At 36.7% G+C, this 24,195-nt stretch overlaps 1 protein-coding gene across 2 annotated transcripts in view; it reads left to right on the top strand.

Annotated features, from left to right (window-relative positions):
* Positions 1-24,195, top strand: part of RECK (reversion inducing cysteine rich protein with kazal motifs) — an 87,411-nt gene that overhangs the window by 12,682 nt on the left and 50,534 nt on the right. The window contains exons 2-7 of one of the 2 annotated variants that reach the window (XM_055351576.2): positions 2,683-2,741; positions 7,398-7,431; positions 9,235-9,309; positions 10,515-10,551; positions 14,166-14,251; positions 15,937-15,984. In XM_055351576.2, coding sequence (XP_055207551.2) covers positions 2,728-2,741; positions 7,398-7,431; positions 9,235-9,309; positions 10,515-10,551; positions 14,166-14,251; positions 15,937-15,984 — 294 coding nt within the window. In that variant the 5' untranslated portion in view covers positions 2,683-2,727. The remainder of the gene's footprint in view (positions 1-2,682; positions 2,742-7,397; positions 7,432-9,234; positions 9,310-10,514; positions 10,552-14,165; positions 14,252-15,936; positions 15,985-24,195) is intronic. The other variant, XM_019034207.4, reaches the window with a different exon arrangement.

The following is a 24,195-nucleotide window of genomic DNA, read 5'->3' as shown; positions in this document are numbered from 1 at the left end:
ATGCAGCCCATGGGCCACCGTTTGGGCAAGCTTGATAGGTGAGACCATGGGTCACCTTGTTAGCATAACAAAGACACTCCTATTACTCAGGAAATTCCAGTGATTTAGAGTCTCCCTCCCAGGAACCAGGGAGAAAGGCCAGTCAAATTATTTATTATACAGTGTTCTACAACTGCTCAAAAGTAGACTTCCTCAAAAGAATTGTCTGTATTTTCTTGAATTCTCTCTTGAACTCACTGCAGTCAGGCTTTTGCCCTTTATTTCACATTGATAACATTTATTTAAGGTCATCATCGATATCTTTCACATTGCCAAATACTGTGATCAGTTTGAAATCCTTATTGCTTGATAGCAGTATCTAACATGGTTAACATCTTCTTGAAACATTTTATTTGGCTTTTTGGACACCATTCTTTCTCTTAATTATCTTCCCATGCATTGACCACTCTCACCTGTCTCTGAAGGAGGGAATGCATTGCTCAGTTCTCAGATCTTGTCCCTCCCCAGATGCCATCATGGCTTTAAATATCATCTACATAGTGTGTCTCCCAAATTCCCATCTCCAGTTTGGAGTCTTCCCGAACTCATATATTCAACTCCCTACTCAGTATATTATTTTAGATATATAACAGGCATCTCAAAATTATATCTAAAACTGAATTTCTGATCATCTCTCTCTCTCTCTGAGATCTCCTCCCTTAGTCTTTTCCATTTCAGTTAATGGTATTTCTAGATATTTCTGTTTTCCCGCTTTCTTGGACCAAAAACCTTGCAGTCATTCTTAATTCTTTTTCTTCCATATTTCACTTCCAATCCATTAGCATATCCTGTCAGCTTTATATTCATAATATATCCAGATTCAGACTACTTAATACCATCTCCACTGCTGCCACCCTGGTTGAAGACACTACAGTTTCTTATCAAGACTACTGCAATAGCCTATTAGTGTTTCCTCCCTTACTCCTGTGTATTATATTTTTAACACAGGAACCAGAGTGGTGTTTTTAAAATGTTATTCTGATTATGACATGCTGCTCAAAACCCGTGGGTGGTTTTCCATCCTTCTCAGAGTAAAAGCCAAAGTTCTTACCATGGCCTATAGAGACCTGTATGATCTGGTCCCCCTCTCTGATCGCATTATGTCCTACTCTACCCTTCAGTCATTCTTTTCTAGCCACACTCTTTGCTCGTCTTTGAACACACCAGAAACTTTGCACTTGCTGTTTCTGCCTTTTGGAAAATTCATTGTGGCTCGTTCCCTTACTTTATGGTATCTGCTTGAGTGATACCTTTTCAGTGAAGCCTTCCTAGCCTGCCCTATAAAATACCCACTCACTTCCACACACACATCCTCCTTACTCTTTAACTTGTTTTATTATTGCCATAACATTTACCACCATTTCACGTTCATATTCTCTCTGTCTCCATATATATATATGTATGTGTATATATACATATATAGTTTAATATCTGCTCTTTAAGTTTCAAGAGAACAGAGACTTATATTTTTTTGAATGAATGATCAATGCCTAGTACTTAAGCTGCTCATAAAATTTTTTTAAGTTAATAAATATCTTGGAAGAAGAAGTATTCCCTGTTTCTTTCCAGGGATAGTGCCTTCTCATATACACTTGGTTTTATCCCCTTTGGAGTCCTCTTGAGACTTGTTCTGTCAGAGGAACATTAGCTCTCTACTGCTCTTTTCTGTCTGTAAAGAAGGTCAAGTCTTTTCCACTCTGAAAAAGGGAGAAAAAATCTTGGAACCTTGCATCTTTGTATAATTACTACTTTTTTTCCTTCCCATCGTTGCTAGACTTCTTATGACTCTATTTTTGATGTCTGTACTTACTCACCTGTGGTTTACTCCTTAATATCATTCACTTCTACCAGTTCCATAGAAAGAACCTGTGAAGCTCACCAAGTGGCTAATTAGTAAACCCATTTCCTTTTTTCATTCTTCAGTCTAACTTGACTCTTGCGGTGCATGACACTACTCCTCCTGTGATGCCACTCTCACGGTTAACCTACCTTTCTGACTATTCCATCTCAGTCTCTTTCCTTTCTTTCCATATCTCAGATGTTACTCTTCTTTAGAATCTGATGCTATGTTCTCTTCTCACTAGAAACTCTCCCTAGACAATATCATTCATTTCCATATACTCCTTTATGCTGATGAGTTCCAAATTTGGATCTTTAGGCTTGGCTTTACCTGCACTCCAGGCCTGAATTTCTGAGTTTACTGGAATTTCCATCAGGATATTCTATAGGAACCTCAGATTCACATGCTCAAAACAAAATTCACTATCTTTTTATCAGTTGACTTTTTATTATTGATTTAAAAATAGCTCTAGTCCATATGGTAATTGTAAGGATTAGATAAGAAAATGCATACAACAAACTTAGTCAAATTCTGGGACATAGAAAGCACACACTAAATAGTCGCTATTATTATTACATGACAGTCTCCCCTATTAGACTGCAAGCGTCTTGAGGACAGGGACCATGTCCTCAAACCTAACACTGTCCTTGACTTGTAATAGGTGCTCAGTAAAGGTTTGTTGAGTTAAAATTAATAATAATAATAATCATCTACTGAATAAATGGTTTGTGTAACCATCTGAATTAGCTTAGTCATCTTGTTTAACAGTGGAACAACATTTGATGTTTATTTTTTCTCCCTAGGTGCATTGTGTTGTAATCATTCAAAGGATAACCAAATGTGCCGTGATGTATGTGAACAGGTAAGATTACATAATAATTACAGAGGCAGCCAGACACAGTGGTTCATGCCTGTAATCCCAGCACTTTGGGAGGCCAGGGTGGGAGGATTGTTTAAGGCCAGGGGTTCAGGACCAGCCAGGACAACATAGCAAGACCCCTGTCTCTAAAAAATAAAAATAAAATTATAGAGTCTACTAGTTATACAACTATTTATTAAGTATAATTGTTTTTGGAGAAGTCTGTTGGATAGTACCTTAACTAATTGTCCAGGGTTCACATCACCAATAATGGGGCAAAGTGACTGTCTGCTGACATGATACACTGAGAAGGAAAATATTATAATTGCATAATTTGAATTATGAAGAAATAGTCGGGCAAACCCAGTTTGAGGAATATTCCTCAAAACATCAACGCCTGTACTCTTTAAAAATGTCAGTGTTATAAAAACAAAGAAAGGCTAAGAAACTGTTACAGATTAAAGGAAACTAAAGAGATGTGACAACAAAATGCAATATGTGATCCTGGATTGGATCCTGGAATGAAAGAAAATTGCTATAAAGGACATTATCAGGATAAACTGGTAAAATTTGAATATAGACTGGATATTAAATAGTAGTATTATACCAATACTGTGATCCTGAATTTGGTGATTATATTGTGGTTGGGTGTGATGGTGTCCTTGTTCTTAGGAGATACATACTAGGATTTAGGAATGAATGAACATAATGTCTATAACAAATGCTAACATAGTCCTTCAAAATAATAGTATGTAATAATAATTTGTGTATATATACAGAGAATTAAAGCAAATGTTGCAAAGTGTTAAGGATAGGTGCATCTTGATGAAGACCATGTAGGTATTCACTGTGCTATTCTTAAAAGTTGTCTGTAGGTTTGAATTTTTCTGGTTGAACCTGTTTATGAAAGTTCCACTGAAGCACTACCCATTCATAAAGTCCTGCCTTTCTTTCAGGCTTGGTCATGTATGTCTAGCCTTAGCACTCGAGAAACAATAGTCTCAATCATCTTTTAGAGGAGTCTTCAAGTAATAACCTGGATCTTGTTATTTTTAAAACTGAGAAAACTACTTAACTGGGACTACAACTTCTCATAAGTAATAATAATGTAGACGTAGAAAGATTTTGCAAGATATGGTCTGATTATAAGACATGACACTGATTCAGCTCATTTAAATGGCTACCGGAGAATTCAGTGACATGTCAAATCACTATTGCAAATTAAGTTTGCTGCACATTTACTGCCAGAAGAATAGCTTTTTAAAGCAAAAATGGCCCCTTGATGATATCATAAGGAAGCTTTTAAAGTAGTTCTGCTACTTTGGGAAGCATGACTTACCTGACTTTTCACTTTGTTTCTTGCTTTTTCTACTGATGTTCTATAGGGTGAATGATTTTTAGGAGGTATCTTGTAATGAGGCACCAGCAGCAGGCAAGGTCTAATTTCTTAAAATCTGGAATGCTAGAAATTATATAACTTAGCAAATTAATTGAATACTATAGTCACCCTAATAAAGAACATTCTTCCCCAACCAAGTTCTTAACTAATTGAGAAATAAGGCAGATAGGTCCAAAAATATTACTCCTATTACTAGTTACACAGATGTTGAATGTGACTTTTATCTCTAGGCACACACTAAGTGACAGAATTAGACTTACTCCCAGAGGAGGAGAGGTAAGGGCTGTGTTACATATGTTTACTTTCCCCTACCAAACTCAATGGTCGGCTAAGTCAGCCATCCTGATCATGGGAGAAGTGTATCAGGGGTGTGGAAAGAGACGAGGGCTGTTAAAACTCATAGAGCTCACTTCAAAGAGAAGGAAATGCTGTGAGTGAGGAATCATTATTTCTTCAACCAGTAGGGAATGCAGACAGGATGGAGTCTTGATGACATTTAGATTTTGAACTGAGTAAACAGCATTCTTGATGACTCTAGGAGGTTAAGGAAAAGATTTGGTTTGAGGAGAAGGTGAGCTGTTGAATTATCAGTGAAAACCACTATGTGAAGATAGGGATTTGGAATTAAAACTTTTGGAATTGGAATTTAGATAAGAAGTCAGGGCTGGTAGCTTATGATATTCAGCAAAATACGTGTGATGGTTTACAGTGAAACTGTCAGCAGTGTCAGATGCCAAAGAAAAGTCAAGGAGTTTGAGATCTGAGAAAAGGCCCTTAGTTTAGAAAAAAAAAAAAGCCAATTAGTGGAGATTTTAAAAACATCTCCCTGCAGCAGGGATTTTTGTTTGCTTTGTTTATGATGAATTCCGTGGTGCCTAGAACAGTTAAAACAGTATCTAACACTCAAAACTCTCAATAAATATTTCTAGATCAACTGGAGCAAAGGAGCTAAAAGTCACACTGCAGGCATTAAAAATTTTTTAATAAAAATATTTACAGTTATGTAATTTTTCAGACTTACAAAAATGTATTCAGTTTTTGTATATGTCTTACCCATATATATTATGAATTCCTTGAATATAGGGATTGTGTCTCATTTGCCTATGTTGTATTCATGTCCCTGCTCATGTAAACTAATTAGTTAATATTTTTGAGTTGATTGGTGAAGAAATGGGTACAATGAAAGGAAAAAGCTGGAAAAGTTAGTAAGTGCAGGAAGTAAAGATTAGTTTCAAGATGAAAGGTTTTTACTTGTTTAAAGACAAAGGAAAAATGAGTTATGACAGACGAAGGAGATAAGTATGGGTAAAAAACTTCTCAGAATTCAAGACTGTAAACCCTATGGTCTGATAATTTCTGCCTTGAGTGGCATACGAGTTTGGTTATTAAATTTTTTGCTCTGAGATGATTTGTATAATTATAGTATATATTCTAGTATGTATTCTGAATAAGCATTCATCTTTCTTTTTAAGTGTGATTACTAGTTGTTTAGCAAGAAAAGTGACTTTATATTCAAGTCTACCTTATTATCTGAAAGTTTACATAGTACGTGCTGGTTTATTTAAGCTAAATGTATTTCTAATAAGTATGTGTTTATCAGTTTAATTCATTCTACTTTATAGGATCATAATTTTAGAGACAGAAGGGACCCAATAGATTATCTAACTTTTTAATTTTGCTCATTAGCTATTCAGGAAACCAGAAACTGGGACCTAAATTTTATTTTACACTTTTCCCTAAGTGCCATGCCCTTTACTATACCCCTTTACATGCATTATTTCATTTAATTCTTACACCCAGCCCTTGAAAGAGGTATTGTCATTATTTGTATATTATAGGTAAAGAAATTGAAATATAGAAGACTTAAATAACTTACCAAGGTCCCAAGCCAATTAGTTGAGGAACAGGGACTCAAACTCAAATGTGTCTGATTACAAAGTCCATACCCTTAGCCACCAGGATATAACTACCTCCTATGAGGCCAAGTAGTTTGCCCAGTGGTATTCAGAGTGTATTTCCAACTCTCAGTTCTATATTCTTTCCATTGTTCTAACCTGTTTCAAGTACTTGTAGGTTTTTTGCCTTTTTTGTTTGTTTTTGTTGTTGTTGAGGGGAGATGGAATTGCAGGAAGAAGAAATGAGTGAGAGAGCATGGCCTTCCCTGTGCTTTTTCCTAGTCTGCTACCAATGTCATATCTTTCGTTTTTTCTTCCTCTTTCTCTTTTTCATTCTTTCTTATCTTTCATTGTTGTCTTTTTCAATCGATTTTTCTTTTCTTTCACTCTTCCTTTTATCTTTTTATAATAGAAAATTTTAAGTATATACAAAGGTAGAGAGAAAAGTATAATAAACCCCCATATTCAGCTTCAATATTATTAAGTCATGACCAGTTGTGTTTCATTTAAATCTCTTTTTACTTTCCCCACTATATTGAGGCAAATTTATGTAGCAGCAAAATCTCAATTGTTAGATTATTTGATCCATAGCTTCAGTTTGGAGCTACAAATGATATGTCATTTAAAAAAAAAGATAACCACAATACTGTTATTACTTCTTTGAAAATGTAATATTCAAAAATCTAGTTATTCAGATTTCTTAATTATTTAAAAGGTTTTTTTAGTTTGGATCAGAATTCAAGTGATATATATGTATTGCAGTTGGTTATATGTTTTTTAAATATCTTTTGATCTGTAGGTTTCTCCTTGCAATTTATTTGATGAATTAATTTGATCATTTGTCCTATAGAGTTTCCCATAGTCCAAACTTTGCTATTCACATCCCCCTGGTGTCATGTAATATTTTCCTTTTTCCTCTGTGTTTCTTAGTAATTGGCAGTAGATTTAGAGCAGAGCTATCCAATGACACTTTCTACAATGATGAAAATATTCTTAGACCTATATGGTAGCCACTAGCCACATGTGCCAGGTGAACACTTGAAATGTGCTCAAAGAGACTGAGGAACTTTAATTTTTAATTTTATTTAATTTTACTTGATTTAAGTTTAAATACCCACACATGGCTAACAGCTACCTTAGAAGCCAGATCCAGAGACTTAGTTTTGTTTAAGTCTTTCCCCCAAAATGTCTCTTTTTGTGATGTTAACAGTCATTGTGATAATTGTCTAAATGCATTAATTCACTAGGCGTTGCAAAATAGTGATATTCTATCTCTTTTCACTTCTTAATTGTAGTTGGTAGTTTTGGAGGAAAATGGCTAATAAATAAGCTAACTGGAGATAAATCCTTTTTCATTGTCCATAGCATTCATGGATTTTACCGTCTCAGCTATTTGCAGGTAATCATGAAGGTCTGTCTGATATGTGTAATGATTTATTATTTACTGAAACACCAAATTGTAATTGCATTACGTCCTATTTGGAAGTGAGCCATTTGGCTTGGTGAGTGAACCTTTGTCAGCTCATCAGCATCAATTAAAAAAAAAAAACAGCTTTGTTTCTATCTTACAGCATTTTATGGAGAACTTACGTGCCATAATGCTGTTTACGAATTTGATCTTCACCAGTATCACGGGTTTGATGACAGTCTATTTTTCATTGTTACCGGTTGACTAAAAGCAATGTACAGAACAGTTTAGAATAAACTTATCTTTTTTTTCTTCCTTCTCTCGCTCTCTAACCCCCAGCCTCTAAACAGGTTGGTAGCCTGGGTTTCTCCACTTTTTTTGGTCAATAGAAAAGGGTCTAGACTTGCTGTATTTGGACTTTTCTTGCTTATTTGCGGAACTAATCAACGCTTTTTAAGAAATGTTACCTCAGCTTAACTTAGATTATTCTGAAGGTTTTCCACTTATAAAAGGAGCCAGGCACGGTGGCTCATGCGTGTGGTCCCAGCACTTTGGGAGGCTGAGGCGGGCGGATCGCTTTGAGCTCAGGAGTTCAAGACCAGCCCTGGCAACATGGTGAAACCCTGTCTCTACAAAAAAATACAGAAATTAGCCTGGCATTTGTGGCTCATGCCCGAGGTCCCAGCTACTTGGGATGCTGAGGCTGGAGAATCGCTTCAGCCTGGGAAGTGGAGGTTTCAGTGAGCTGAGATCACACCACTACACCCCAGCCTGGGTGATAGAATGGGACTCTGTCTTAAAAAAATAAATAAAATAAAAGAACATGAACAGACACTTCTCAAAAGAAGACATTTGTGCAGCCAAAAAACACATGAAAAAATGCTCACCATCACTGGCCATCAGAGAAATGCAAATCAAAACCACAATGAGATACCATTTCACACCAGTTAGAATGGCAATCATTAAAAAGTCAGGAAACAACAGGTGCTGGAGAGGCTGTGGAGAAATAGGAACACTTTTACACTGTTGGTGGGACTGTAAACTAGTTCAACCATTGTGGAAGTCAGTGTGGCGATTCCTCAGGGATCTAGAACTAGAAATACCATTTGACCCAGCCATCCCATTACTGGGTATATACCCAAAGGACTATAAGTCATGCTGCTATAAAGATACATGCACACGTATGTTTACTGCGGCATTATTCACAATAGCAAAGACTTGGAACCAACCCAGATGTCCAACAATGATAGACTGGATTAAGAAAATGTGGCACATATACACCATGGAATACTATGCAGCCATAAAAAATGATGAGTTCATGTCCTTTGTAGGGACATGGATGAAATTGGAAATCATCATTCTCAGTAAACTATCGCAAGAACAAAAAACCAAACACCGCATATTCTCACTCATAGGTGGGAATTGAACAATGAGAACACATGGACACAGGAAGGGGAACATCACACTCTGGGGACTGTTGTGGGGTGGGGGGAGTGGGGAGGGATAGCACTGGGAGATATACCTAATGCTAGATGACGAGTTGGTGGGTGCAGCGCACCAGCATGGCACATGTATACATATGTAACTAACCTGCACATTGTGCACATGTACCCTAAAACTTAAAGTATAATAATAATAAATAAATAATAAATAAAAATTTAAAAATAAATAAATAAAATAAAAAGGAAGTTGGAAAATATTCTAGACAACTGATAAATCTAGAGGATAATAAGTTTTACCTCTTCTTATTACTTATAGAAAAATGCCACAAAAACTTTTTTTTTTGTCAAATAGATTTTCTCCTCAAAAAGTGAATCCCGACTAAAACATCTGTTGCAGCGAGCCCCAGATTATTGCCCAGAGACGATGGTAAGTCTTATTGTAACTTAACTGTCGAAGCTTCTGTCTGAATGAAACTATCCAATGAATTACTTTCAGAGTTAGCAAATTTTTAAATGTGATTGGAATTTGTGGTCAAAATAAAATGTTAAGTTTAACTTAAATACTTAAAAAAAATCTTCATATAAATTGCTAGATAGAATATTGTTTTTCTTCTTTTATTATCCTATGATATAGATCTAAAAACAATCTTAAATATAAATGTGTTCCTATCTTTAAATTTCATTATAGTATTTTATCTGGGGTCAGGCGCGGTGGCTGACGCCTGTAATCCCAGCACTTTGGGAGTCTGAGGCGGGTGGATTACCTGAGGTCAGGATTTCGAGACCAGCCTGGCCAGCATAGTGAAACCCCGTCTCTACTAAAAATACAAAAATTAGCCAGACATGGTGGCACACGCCTGTAGTCCCAGCTACCCCGGAGGCTGAGGCAGGAGAATTGCTTGAACCCAGGAGGCGGAGGTTGCAGTGAGCTGAGATAGCATCACTGCACTCCAGTCTGGGCGGCAGAGTAAGACTCCGTCTCAAAAAAAAAAAAATTATCTGGAACTTAGAATTTTATTTATTATTATAGTTTGACTAATTTTATGAAAACTATGATAAGTAAATCTATTTATTGTGATTTTGGAAAATTGAATTTGGGATAAGGGAAAATATATGACTTATTATCTTTCAATTTTCTGACATACTATAGATATATTGCTTACCTATCTGAATAAGGTAACTTAAAAGGTCTCTAATACTTGGGCTGTCCTCAGTGTTTGGGATGCTCATGTGCCAGACCAAGAAAGTGTGAGTTTGTTTGCAAGAGCCTCTTTAGATATGGTGGCTTGTATTATGTGAAGGGGAAAATAAGTTGATGATTAAATAGTTCTGACTGACGCATTCCCTTTAGTCTTCAGTTTTGTCTATAGGCTTGGAAACAGTGATTCCAGTAAGTATCCTGAGTAACTAGACTCATCGTTAATGCTCTCAGATGGGAAAAGAACAAGGAATATTTCTGTATCTCAGCTTTGTTCCCTGCGAATAGCTGATTGATGTGCCTGTAGTTCTAGAACATTGACTGTGTAGACATAGCCATAATCAAATTAGCTGTTCATAATTTCTGTAGAAATTAATTGTCATATTTAGGAACTGGTTGTCTACATAAAAGCCTTTTGTTGGGTACACTTTTAGGTTGAAATTTGGAGTTGTATGAATTCATCTTTGCCAGGTAAGCAATAAAAGTGTAACATTTAGCACTTAATTTTAAAAACTTACTGTGTGAATGTAAAATTGGTGTCATTGTCCTGGAACCTAATTTATACTCTGGAGTTTCTATCCTCTCCTTCCCTTCAACACCTAATTTTTTTTTTTCTAGGACACAGTCTTACTGTGTTGCCCAGGCTGGTCTTGAACTCCTGGCCTCAAGTGATCATCCTGCCTTGGCCTCCCAAAATGCTGAGATTACAGGCATGACCCACCATGTCCAGCCCAAATTTTCAAACACATAATTCATTCTCATTCACTCAATCCTTAACTTTGTTCTCTTGTCTCCACTTCTGCCATTCTACTGAAACTAGTCTTTGAAAGATTACCAGGATCTCTTGGTTCCTAGATCTTAGGGCTCTTTCTCAGTACTACTCTCTTTGACTTTCTTGAAACACTTGATATTATTGATTACTACCTCCTTATGACTCCACCTTGGCCTCAGAACCTATTCTGCCTTACCTTTTTTTTTTTTGCAGATGGAGCCCTAAGGACTATGGTTATTTCTGTGTGTGGTCTTCTTCCCTTCTGTCTTCACATTCACCTTAGTAATCTCATTCCTTCCCAGAACTGTTAACTAATCAGCTCTGAGAAGGTGACTCTCAAATCTAAATCATTGTTTGTAACTTCTAGATATCTTTGTAGACATCTCTACCTGGATCTCTGCATCCAGGTGCCATCTGAAGCACAAATCCAAAATCAAACTCATAACGGCACCTCTTGTGAATGATACTAGACTGGAAACCCCCAAGTTATATTTTACTCCTTGTTCTTTCTAGTTCCATTGACTCTCCCCTTGCAAAATTACACCTGTCCTGTCTATTTCTAGTTCAAGTCTTTATTCTTACACTCTTGGGATAGAATATTATAATAACCTTATAACTGATGTTTCAACACATTATATCTTTCTTTCCTATACTCTTCAAAAATAATTTATCAGGGGATATTCACTTCCATCAGAATAAAACCCAAACTCTCTAGCCTGGCACTCATGATCTCCCAGGATTACAGCCTATTTTCCAGCCCTGGATAGAGCCAATTTCTTCAAAAAAAAAAGAGTATACCTTATGTATCTCTGAATTCTACAGGCTATCGCACTGTTTAAAGTTTGTATTTCAAACTGGTTGCCTTTCTGAAATTGCCCACCTCCTTGCCTGTCTCCTAGTTATGCTTGTACCCAGCACCCTTAGTATCCTGTAATTTTCTACACACACACACACACACACAGTTGCTAACAAACTGTAATCTCCCAAATAGGATAAATCATATATTTTATTTATTCTGTAATTTCATAGCCCACATAACACCTAACAGAGTGCCTTGTACATAGTAGGAGCTTAGTAAATATAAATGCTTTTTGGATAATTTGGTATGTTCTAAGAGGCCACTGGATACCTGGAAACAGCAGCATACTTCATTATGATATAACAAGTCACAGAGTTTATGACCTATGTTGATTCCATTTAAAATTCTTTCCAACATGTGAGGAACCTGAATAGCAAGCAGCAAAGATTTAGAAGAAACTATACTAGGCAATGAGGCTAGATGTGAATTTGTTACCCTTTGTACCCTTAAGACACATAGTGATAAGCTTATAATATGCAGTATTTTTGGTCAATTTTTATAATTGGGGTAGTTTATTATATTTTGAGAGCTTTGTCTATCTGTGAACCATTTATTTGCCTTGTTTTACTTTTTAGCAGAATGCTTCTATTTGTTGTGTGAAGTCCTAGTTTCATTTGGGGAACTATGTTACTTACTGCCTTGAATCCCTGATATTTTTTTTCAAATATAAATAATAATCCAACTTACTTCAGATATAGATTCTCAAATTTATGTTTTACATAGAAGCAGTATAAGGCAATTTTAAAGGAGATAAGGAGGAATTTGCGGCATTCCTGCAAGCATAAGGCTTTTCTCTTTTCATAATTATTTCTTGTATCTCCTACTTTTTTTTTTTTTTGAGATGGAGTTTCGCTCTTGTTGCCCAGGCTGGAGTGCAATGGCACAATCTCAGCTCACTGCAACCTCTGCTTCCCAGTTTCAAGCAATTCTCCTGCCTCAGCCTTCCAAGTAGCTGGGATTACAGGCATGCACCACCACACCTGGCTAATTTTGTATTTTTAGTGGAGATGAGGTTTCACTATGTTGGTCAGGCTGATCTCGAACTCCTGACTTCAAGTGATCCACCCACCTCGGCCTTACAAACTGCTGGGATTACAGGTGTGAGCCACCACACCTAGCCTTTTGTTGTTGTTGTTGTTTTGGTTTTTTGTTTTTTTGAGACAGAGTCTTGCTGTTGCCCAGGCTGGAGTGCAGTAGTGCAGTCTCAGCCCACTGCAGCCTCCACCTGCTGGGTTCAAGCAGTTCTCCCACCTCAACCTCCCAAGTAGTTTGGACTACAAGTGTGTGCCACCATGCCCAGCTAATTTTTGAATTTTTAGTAGAGATGGGGGTTCACCATGTTGGCCAGACTGGTCTTGATCTCGTGACCTCAAGTGATCTGCCCGCTTTGGCCTCCCAAAGTGCTGGGATTACAGGTGGGAGCCACTGAGCCTGGCCCTATCTCCTACTTTTGCCTTAGGATTCATTCACTGACATTTATGATTGCAAAAGGAGTTTAAAAGCAAATTGGAAGCCCAGGCATGGTCGCTTACACCTGTAATCCCAGCAGTTTGGGAGGTCAAGGCAAGCACATTACCTGAGGTCAGGAGTTCAAGACCAGCCTGGTCAACATGGTGAACTCCCATCTCTACTAAAAATACAAAAATTAGCCGGGTATGGTGGCAGACGCCTGTAGTCCCAGCTACTCAGGAGGCTGAGGCAGGAGAATTGCTTGGACCTGGGAGGCGGAGGTTGCAGTGAGCCAAGATCGCACCACTGCACTCCAGCCTGGGCGACAGAGCAAGACTCCATCTCAAAAAAAAAATTAGAACACTTTTTATAATTTTATCATCTTTCAGTTTCACAATAATTTGGTTGGAAGAGTCACTGCTGAACATAAATTGAACCAGAATAATACATGGTCATTTTGCCCCATGATTAAATGTGCCCATCAAAGCCAGATATACCTGACTCACAAAAATTGCCCCTATTTACTAAGTATCAGTTTTTAAACAGGATCATGAATTTTATGCTATTCTAGGTATTTACTGTTTTGAATACAGTAATACTTGTGCCCTTTCTTGTTAGTTTGCTTATGTTAAATTAGAATCTTTGCCTCTGATTAACAGTCTAACAGTAAGAAAGCTCTCTTCCTTGCTTTCCTTCCCTTGTACGTCCTCTGGTAAAGATGTTACCTACCCAAGAGTGAGAATGACTTAAAGAGCATTTAGGGTGGGAGGGAAAAGAGAAAAAACAAAAGACCTGATAATTATGCTGTGAGGGACTTTGAAAGAGACTGATAGCAGTGGAAGTAAGGGTAAAGGGAGGTCCTTAATAATTTTGAGGCCCTGCTGTCTGAACCAGTTTTCTTATGGACACCTGCTTTGACTTTTAGTAGTAGCCTTGAAACATCTGGCATGCTGTCTGTTTTTATTGCTACTTATGACCAAAACATTTAAACATTTTGTTTTTAAGGTGTGTTTAAGAAGTCTGATGGCTGGGTTGGCTTAGGCTGCTGTGAACTGGCTATTGCCTTGGAGTGTCGACAGGCATGCAAGCAGGTAACACTGGGCAGTCAGGCTCTCAAACATCATGGAGTGCAGTTTGGTTTTAGCTGTGCATATGTCTTGGGCCTTGCCCACCTCCTAGCTTTGCAGAGGTAACCCGTAAAAACTGCAAATTTAGCATTTCTTGTATAGACCATTTCCTTTTAGACTTGCTGTTTTTTTATTTATGGCTGCTGCATATGGCCTCAGCCTTGTTTTATTCTTTCTTATCGTTCCTTGTCTCTGCCATGCAAAAAAGAATATTATAGGAATTTAGGTCATCCATACTTTGCCTGCAATCATGCTGAATCAATGCTGATGATGGCTGGGTAAATGTAGGCTATGCTTGGATGAGAACATTTGACACAGTTGGCTCATTTTTTCATCTCCTTTTCTCTGTTTCATCATGGCTTTACCCTGAGTGTGTTCTTATATCCCTTCTCTGCTCCTAAGATGAATCTGACTCATACACTGAGTTATTACTTATCTTTGATTTGATATAGTTCTGCCCCAATTCAGCTTAGGTGCCTGAGTTTGTCCTCACTTTGTATATTTTAGTAGTGGTTTCTCAGAGAGGAAAAACTAGCCTCTTGGTTCCTCTACTGCAAGTGGCAGAAATAGACTTAACTGGGAAACTAGAAGTGGTTAGATGGACCTGAAACCACAGTTGGAAAGCCTTCTCTTATTTTCTTTTTCTAGGGACTTATCTCGGATAAGAGTATATGAGATATGGTATCACCTTCACTTTCACAGAGACGACTATCTTATAGCCTGAGCAACAGTCTGGGCAGCACATGACCAACTGTCTGCTGCTGTCCTCCAGGCATTGAGGTGAAGCTGAGTTGCAGAAGATTTGAAGTATAATGGGTTTAGTGAGTTGTAAAACAGTTGCTGGCCCATTCTTCTTGCTCTCCCTGTCCTCATCAGCTGGCCTGTTCTAAATTGCACTGGCCTAGGTGATAGAACAGGAAGAATGGAGCAAGGAACCAGAGCTCACAGCTCTGGAATGGAAACTGACTCATGTGGAAAAACAGCCACCCCTCAGCAGATTTTTTTTTTTGGCTTCTTTTATATAGAAAGTATATACTTAAATATGGCAAATAACTTGCTACTTCTCTAAGCACCAGTTTCCTCATCTGTAGAGGGGTTAGTATCTTCTTTATAAACTTGTTAAGAGACTTACACAAAAATAACTTGTTAAATGCCTGGCATAGTACCTCTTCCCTATTTAGTTGCCCCCTCCATTATATACTCAGCAAGTTCAGAATGAAAGTTTAGAATGTGAAGAGTTAAAGAAAAAGCAAAATGTAAGTGCCCTGGCAGAGCTTCACAAGAAAATTTGCTACAGAGTGGAATTCAGCTAAAAAAAAAAAAAAAAGTCCTCTGATTTACAATTTCCTTCAAAGACATCTAGTTTCTGAAATAACAAAAGGACTGTGTTGTTATGTGAAATTAAAGCCACAAAAGTTAGAGCAAAGCTCTAGAATATTGAGTAGCCCTACAGATTATGTTTGTTTTAAAGAAATTGCATGAAATTTGTTTGTTGTATTCTAGGAAATTTAAAATATTTGAATATAAGGTTTTCCTTGATGAAATAAAGGATACTATATCAGTAATTAACAAATGCTAATTTATGTTCTTTTTGCCCTGTGCTGAATAGCATGTATAATAAATTAATGGAGAAATTTGTTGGTTTTTAGGCATCTTCAAAGAATGATATTTCCAAAGTTTGCAGAAAAGAATATGAGGTATGCATTTTATTTAACAAATGTGGATAGCCTATTCAGATGTTATCAGAATTAACAAAATTACTTAAATTTTTTAAATGAATTTATTTTTATACAACTTCACTTTTACCTTACAGAAAATTTTGCATTGACAAAAATGTCATTTACTGTGTTCGGAAATGTTATGATTTTAGTTGATTTTTGTTGAAATGGAGTATTAATTTTAAAGAAATGCCTAAATCTCACATACAAAGGATTTAACCTATAATATTTTTATAACAAAGCAACTAGTTGTACCCAAGGTTGTGAAATAGTTTTTCTCATGTTTCATGTTCTCTTTTGTCTCATCTCCTATCTCTTGACCCATCCAGGTGGTATTCATTTCTATAAACTACCTCTAATCATAAAGAAAAGTAATAAAAGAAAGAAAATCACAGGGCTAGTGTGAATAGCTCAGACTTTCCTAGAATCTTGCATTTGGGGGAAAAAATACTAAGTTACAAAAGCTATATTAAATCTGAAGGACTCTCATCTCAATAGTGGGATTTCTAACACTGGTATCTAGATGGGGTAGATATTAAGGCAGGGGTATAGCGGAAGTATTTTACACCATACAAATATGTGCAGAAGATTGTGCCTGATATGAAAAAACCTCCTCATTGGGGCTACTTTGTTCATTTTCTAGAACTCTGTTCTTAAATATGACAATATTACAGTTTTTTGTAGTATAAGGCTATGTAATTAAGGATACTTAAGTGCATATATCTCATGCACCATTTTTATATACAAACATTGGGATTCCTATTGCTGTGTTTTCTTGGAGAAGATAGAATAACTCTCTTAACTACTTCTAGGTTATAGTTTTTATTTTTTTTCTTTTCTCAAAGCCTGTATCTCTTATTTTTAAACTTGACAGTCTTATTTATCTTTTGTTCCTTTGTACTGTTTGCTAAGTTGTATCTATTCCTCTGAAGACAAATTTCCAAATTATAGCTCTCCTCTGTTCTTATTGAAAGGAGCCCTGCTACAGAGAAGTAAAAGATCTTTATTTTCTTATCTCTCTATCTTTGAAATAACCAGTTTCAGTTTCTCTTGAACAAAGTGGCTAACTGTGATAATTCCTTCTTTTCTCCTACATGATGTCTGACACTGTCCATCTTCCATAGCCTGTCCTCCGTTATTTTAGTGTGCTTCCTTCTCTTGTCTGGATTTCTGCATTGCCCTAGGAAGTCTGCCAGTATGTGTTGATGAAGGACGAGACAGGAAAGGTAAGAGAGACAAACTGTCCTATGATAGAAATACTAAGAATAGTTTACTTTTCCCAGTCTATCTTCCCTAATTTGGCCTAGAATTAAGCAACCATTTTCCAAAAATCTGTATGGCAAAAGGATCCTTTTGTTTTTATATTAAAAGTTGATCCTACAAATTCTTCAATATAAGACTCAATTTGATTTCTTACATGTTATTTAGAAACAAAAATAGAGATAAGAGTACTTTAATGCAGGAAGGGTTCTTCATTATAAACCTCATATAACAGTCACTGTCATGATTGTTGAAGTCTAGTCTAGACATAAAAGCTATTTGTTATAAAGTGAATTGGGTAAATTTGGTGTAATATAGCCTATTTTAACTGGACTGGTTGTTTATCAACATCAGAATAATTTATGAACTAGGCTTTTAGTATCTTTTCCTTAACACTGGAATGGTCCCTGGGATGAACTTGTAGATGTATGAGCCATTTCTATAGGCTTGCAATTTTAAGGGTAGCATTTACCCCGGAGAGTGGTTTTATGTATAGTTTGATATGAGTTTCAGAGAATGAGTAATTACATTTGGAGGAGCTAATGTTTTTCTTTTTTGCTAAGCTGTTGTAGAGTTCCTTTTGAAGGGATTTGCTAAGAAATTTACTTAAAGTTTTAAAATTGTAATGCCATTTAAGATTTTGTCTTGTTCTAGCCAACCTAAGATAAACCAGTTTAATATAAAGCATTGTTACATCAGATTTTATAGAGTCTGGTTTTTTTCTTATGCAAATTAACAAGTACCTGTTGAATACTGAGAGTTTTATATATTAGAAACAGCATTAACTGGAAGCAGACTTAGTTTAGAATTCTGATTAAGCAACTTTTAGCATAACTCCAAATACTAAAGAATTATATCTAATTGAGTCAGGCTAATTAAAATATATACTGCACACATAAGGGCTCAGGGAAATAAGAAAGCAGAGCAAGAATGTTTGGAGTTATCAGGAAAAACGTTGCAAATGAGAGAGGCCTGAAAGGATTGGTATAATTTGGGTAAAGACCTAAAGACCTAAGACTGTGGATCAAAGGTATGTTATCAAAAATGCACATGGCTTATGCAGGAGGAAAAGAGAAGACAGACCTATTTTGGGCTGCAAGTCTGTGCTCAGATAGGTAAAGTGGGACCAAATCCTAAAAAGATAGCATTTTGAGGCTCAACTCATTATTAATGAGAGGGTGATGATGAAGGTTCTGTAAAAGGAGACCAATATATAACAAATAACAAAGCCAATATTTTAGAAACTTAAACTCATAATCCTGTGCAGGCTAAGTTTTAGATCCCACAAACCCCTCTAGCTTAGCTAAAAAGAGATAATAAATCCCAGACTAGGATAATAGTAATAGAGTCAAATATTCAAGAATAAATCAGAGATTCAAAGGCAGAATCCATCAGCAAGATTCGTTATGATGGATTGAATATAGATGATATTCAGGGAGATAATCTAATCTTTTAAGCCTAGTTTCCTGGCATTCATTTGCTATTCTTCTATACTTAAAGGTACTAGTTAAAACTTCTCTTTCTGGCAATAGGGCAGGCTTGCTACCTGGACCAGTCCTCCAGGTGAAAATAACTTAAAATGCTAGATGAATTTGCTGGAAAGAAAATACGGAATGCTCAAGCCAAAAACTAAATGAAGGCAGGAATCCAGAGAAGTAAGAGCAGTAAAGAAGGCATTAGCTTTGAGGGCATTTGCTGAATCAATTTTTATAGTTTTGTAGCTTCACGAGGCTCAGAAGTCAGGAGACAAATCCAGGGTTCTGATTGAAAGTGGAAAATCTAAGTGAAATCCCCTTCCCTTCCCACCAATAAATTTGGGATTCCAAAGGGACTATACACTTAGTATTAGGGTGACCAGGAAATATGCTCATCTCCCTTTCCAGGGAGATCTGCAAGGAAAACTGCTTCTCTCCAACATTAGTCTTATTCCATTGAAAATTCATAACCCTAAGCTGGTCTTCACATGAGTTTGCAGCCCAAATTTTATCAAGTGAGTGTTTGTAAAACCTCAAGCTGAGAATTTATTTCAAGTGGTTCTGAAATGGTAGTGGCCCTCAGATGCTTGAGAAAAGGTAACACAGATCCTCTCTGGAGGAACTGATCTTGTATTTCAGACCTCTTGGGATTTCGACAGATAAAGTCCTAAGGAAAAATAAGCAGTTCATAATAAAAAAAAGTCACAGAACTCACCAGAAAACATGATTCATTAAATAAAAGCCAACAGGAACAATGGTGAATAGAATCAGACCTAAAGATACTTCAGATATAGGAATGATCAGATGCAGACTAAAATGTTTAATATGTTTAAGAAATAAAATAGGCTTACAAATATGAAGAGCAGGCCGGGTGCGGTGGCTCACACCTGTAATCCCAGCACTTCGGGAGGCTGAGGCGGGTGGATCACCTGACGTCAGGAGTTTGAGACCAGCTTGGCTAACATGATGAAACCCCGTCTCTACTAAAAATACAAAAATTAGCTGGGTGTGGTGGTGCACACCTGTAAATCCCAGCTACTCGGGAGGCTGAAGTAGGAGAATCACTTGAACCTGGAGGTGGAGGTTGCAAAAAAAAAAAAAAAAAAAAAAAGAAGAAGAGCAAGCATACTTGAAAAAGAATCAAAGAGAATTTCCAGAACAGTATAATTGAAATACAAACACAATGGATGGGTGTTATAATAGTTTAGGTACAGCAAAGAAAGTAAATTGGAAGATAGAACTAAAGAAATTATATGGAAAAGAAACACAGAGGGGCATGGGGCTGAAAAATAGTTTAGGACAGAGGAAGGATAGAGTGAGAATATCCTCTCTAACTGGAGTACTAGAAGAAAAATAAATAGGATGGGCAGGAGCAGTGTTTAAAGAAGCCCTACAAATACCCAGCAGGATCAAAGGAAAAAAAAATCCACATATTATAGACAGACATCATAGCCAAAGATCTTAAAAGTAGTCAGAAAAAAAGGCATTGCCTTCAAAGAAGACCAACGACTGATTTCCCAGTAAAAACAGAGGAAGCCAGAAGACAGTAGAATGTTTCCTAAATGGTTCCGAAAGAAAATAACTATCAATCTAGCATTCTATATCCAGCAAAAATGTATTTCAAGAAAGGCAAAATTAAGCTATTTCTAAACAGCTAAAACAAAATTGCATTAGTGGAGCCTTTCTAGAAGTTCTCTGTAAAGGAAGTTCTAAAATATCTACTTCAGACAGAAAATTATTTGAGATGCAAAAGAGAATGTGAAAATAGGAAGTGGGTAAATTAGGACACAGATTTTTAAAACAATAGTAATGTATTACTGGATTTTTAAAAAATAATTAAAACATAGTAACAGTAGCATTTATGTTGGGAAAGGAATTTGAAGAAATTGAAGCGTATGGTGTGTTAGGGTCTTTACATTAAAAGACCCATATCTCAGAGGTGATTAGGAATCCAGACTAAAGATGAAGAGAATTATCATGCCCACAGTCAACCTTGAAGTAACCCTTGAACCTTGGAGTGAATGAAAGCTCCATAGAAGAGAAAGTGTAAAAAGAATAGAGAGCTGGGTTTTGAAAGAGAATAGAATCTTTTAGAATCTAATAGAATCTAAAATAATCTATTCTTTTGAAAAAAAAAATAGAGAGTAGAGAGCTGAGTTTCTTTAGGGAACTAGAAAAGAAGGAGCCAGATACTGATCTGAAATTGATCAAAATGGAATGAGATATTCCAAAAACAGAGAACTTCCTATCACTGGAAATGTTCAAGTAAGGACTTACTGGATTCATCATGTGAAGGGGATTTTTGCAACAGACAGGAGATTTGATGATCTCTCTTCCAACTCTGTAGCTCTCTTATTCTGATGAATACCTAAGAAATAATATATCCTTCACTACTTAAGAGTACTTCTTTTGAGAATCACACTTGTTTTGATTGTGGGGTCACCAGACCCTGGCCTGTAGGAGCTATCCAAATCAACCATTACCTTGATAACTCCTTTATGGGCGTGTTCAAGTGTCATGGACATGCTCAGTTCTAGGTTCTCTGCATTTTCACAGGCTTTGTCCTTTGACCCACCTAAAAGTATTGGTTAGGCCACATGGGGTTCATGAATGTGTTGTGAAGCTACAACCAGAGATGATATTCAAAGTATTCAGCAGCTGTAGTTACATAGGCACCAACAGTCAGAACAGATGCTGGCTGTAAACCATAGGAATAGCCATACTTGTGCACATTGGCTGATTAGAACTAAAGGAAAAATGAATTCATGTTTTCCAGGGGGTGTGAAATACAGTGTAGGTTCTTTTTGCATAGTCTTCGTTCACAGGTTGGCTGTGAACATTTTCTTCTAGCCACCAAAATTATGATTTAAAAAATTTTTTGGTTGTTGATGGTTAATTTTCTTTCTTGAATGTCACAATAAGCTTCATTAAGGTAATATGAGGCTGATGAATTCCCAGAGACTGGCAATGGCTATAAAGTGATGAGATAAATTTTAGTTTGAGGTTTGTAAATCCATTTTATACCTTTAATGGCAGACTTTACCTGCCATTCTCTTAACATAATGGCCATAAATATAAATGCCTTTACATTTGCTGTGTGAGCCACTGAAGTACAATGCTACAAATTTGCCATCATACTTTTTATTTTTTTTACTTGTTTCTTCCTTCTTTCACAGATTCTTCTCTAAGCTTTTCTTTATATTTTCAGAAATGTCATTTTCATGTCTCTCCTTTCTTTGCTAGCTTTCTTCAATACACTTTTTTGGTGTTATATCATTAAGGAAGGTGAGAAACTATGAAGGAAAGTTAGTAGGGGGTATTTTTGTGAGGACTAACTTTTTTTTTAGTCTTAAGGCAGTTAAGTTTTAAACTAAACTGTTGCCAATACAACTAAAATATTGTTCTGCCATGGGGCTCTGGTTCTGTGAGAATGCTAAAATTAAGACTGTTGAGGATTCTGTCTTCTGTTAGTCCCACCTATCAGTACACAGCTAAATGTGTAGAATGGTGCAGGTATGTGTTAAATTTTAATTTGGGGATTTTCACATTGTTCAAAATTCAAAATGGTATACAATGGATTATGTTTCCCACAGCCATCCAGTTCCTAAAGTTACTAGAGATATTTGAGATATTTTCTGCATATAAAAGTAAATATATATATGTATAGTCCTCCTCTACCCTCCTTTACCACAAATGGTAGTTTACTATACCCTTTGTTCTGCCCCTGGATGCCAGTGTTTGGTGTATATTTATGTATGTCTACCCAGACTGTATACTGTTTCCTCAGGAAATGTCACAATAAAATGTTCTGCTTAAAGATTTCTGTGTATCTATTAATTTTATTTTGTTTCTTTTTCTTTCAAATTAACTTTGGTTCTAGATTTACTACCAGAAGCATAAAGGAAAAGGGATGAAAAATTAGCCCAATTTAGAGATAAGAGGAGCAGGGATATCAGGACCAACAGGATTCTCTGGACAGCTAGAAGCCTCCTAAGCTTCAGTGTGATTGGATCTGTACTGCAGTGGTTCTAAGAATAGAGGAGACCATCTAGTTGTGGCAGATCACAGCCTAGGCTATGGACAGTTTTATTCCTTGCCCAGTTAGCTTTTAGGGATTTTAACAAAAGGAATCGTGGGGTACTTTGCCCCAGCAAAGCCCTCAGGACCTAAAAGTAAAGCATCTTTTAGTTTATGCTGAGGCAACTTCAAGAATTGCCAGGATATAGTAAATAGAAGACTATGAATGAGAGGCTTTATAAATGGTAAAATGCTATACCGGTATACTGTATCAGAGTAGATTTGAGCCGTTACCTGCAGCTGATGAGCTCCAAAAAGAGCGAAACCTATTAGGTCCTGCAGTACTGGCTTAAGATAGTATTAAACTTTGTATGTTGTTTTGGTTTGTCGTATTTGTTTTGTAGTTGGGGGAAGGGAGTAACTCCTATTTAGTCTCCTTGCTGCTAGTGTATTTCCTTTTCCAGTTCATTCTCAGAAGTCACCTGAACGAGATCATTCCAAAAGGGAATTTGATCAAATCAGATTAGATTGTGACCTGGTCTCATCTTAAGTGGCCAAGGTTTTCCCCTTAAGCAATCTCATCTCCCATAGATTTAACTGTTCCTATATGCTAACAACTTCAGAATCTTCATTGCTAACCTTTTTTTTTGAGCTCCTGAACACTATTGGATACATGTACTTTTGATGTTCCCTTGGAACGACAAACAATCAAACCAAAATTGATTGATTTCAAATCAACCAAATTGATTATTACTTTCTCTACCTTTTCTGCCTCCCCTTCCCCCCCTTCCACCCCTAAACAGCAACACACACACACACACACACACACACACACACACACATCCATCCCAAAACAAAACTTATGATTTTTCTTGCATTTCTTGTTTGGTTGTACCAATATGATCCTTCCAGGCACATCAACTTAAATGCCTGAGAGGTATTGTCTACTCCTTCCTCTTTCTCATCACCTCCTGCAAATTACTGTCTCTCAAGCCTAAAGAGTTGCCTTCTAAATGTACCTTAAATCAGTCCCCCTTTCAGATCCTCAGGTATTGCCTTAGCTTAGGTCTTTCTGCCACTTTTCTGGATACCTATAATAGCTGCCAAACTAGTTTTCCTGTGTCTAATTTCTCCTCTTATCTACTATATCCACTTCTAGATTAATCTCTTTAAAGACCAAATTTGATCCATGTCACTACCTTCCTTAAACCCTTCAGTTGCTTCCCTGTAGAACACAGCTCATGCTCCTCAGCCCAGTATCCCAAGCTTTTCTCAGTCTAGCTCCTGGTTCTTCTCTCTGTTACATTTAAGCAGCATGCTACTTATAGTTTCCCAGATTGACCCTGTTGTTTTATTTGTTAGTTGTAGTTGTATAAATTGTTTGTTCCACCTGGAATTCCTTCTTCTGAATCTTGGAACAAAAAGTATAGTACATTGG

The sequence above is a fragment of the Gorilla gorilla genome, chromosome 13 (assembly GCF_029281585.2).
Source record: "Gorilla gorilla gorilla isolate KB3781 chromosome 13, NHGRI_mGorGor1-v2.1_pri, whole genome shotgun sequence".
Taxonomy (NCBI): domain Eukaryota; kingdom Metazoa; phylum Chordata; class Mammalia; order Primates; family Hominidae; genus Gorilla; species Gorilla gorilla.
Note: the sequence above shows the minus strand (reverse complement) of the source record. Positions and strands in the feature narration are given on the sequence as shown.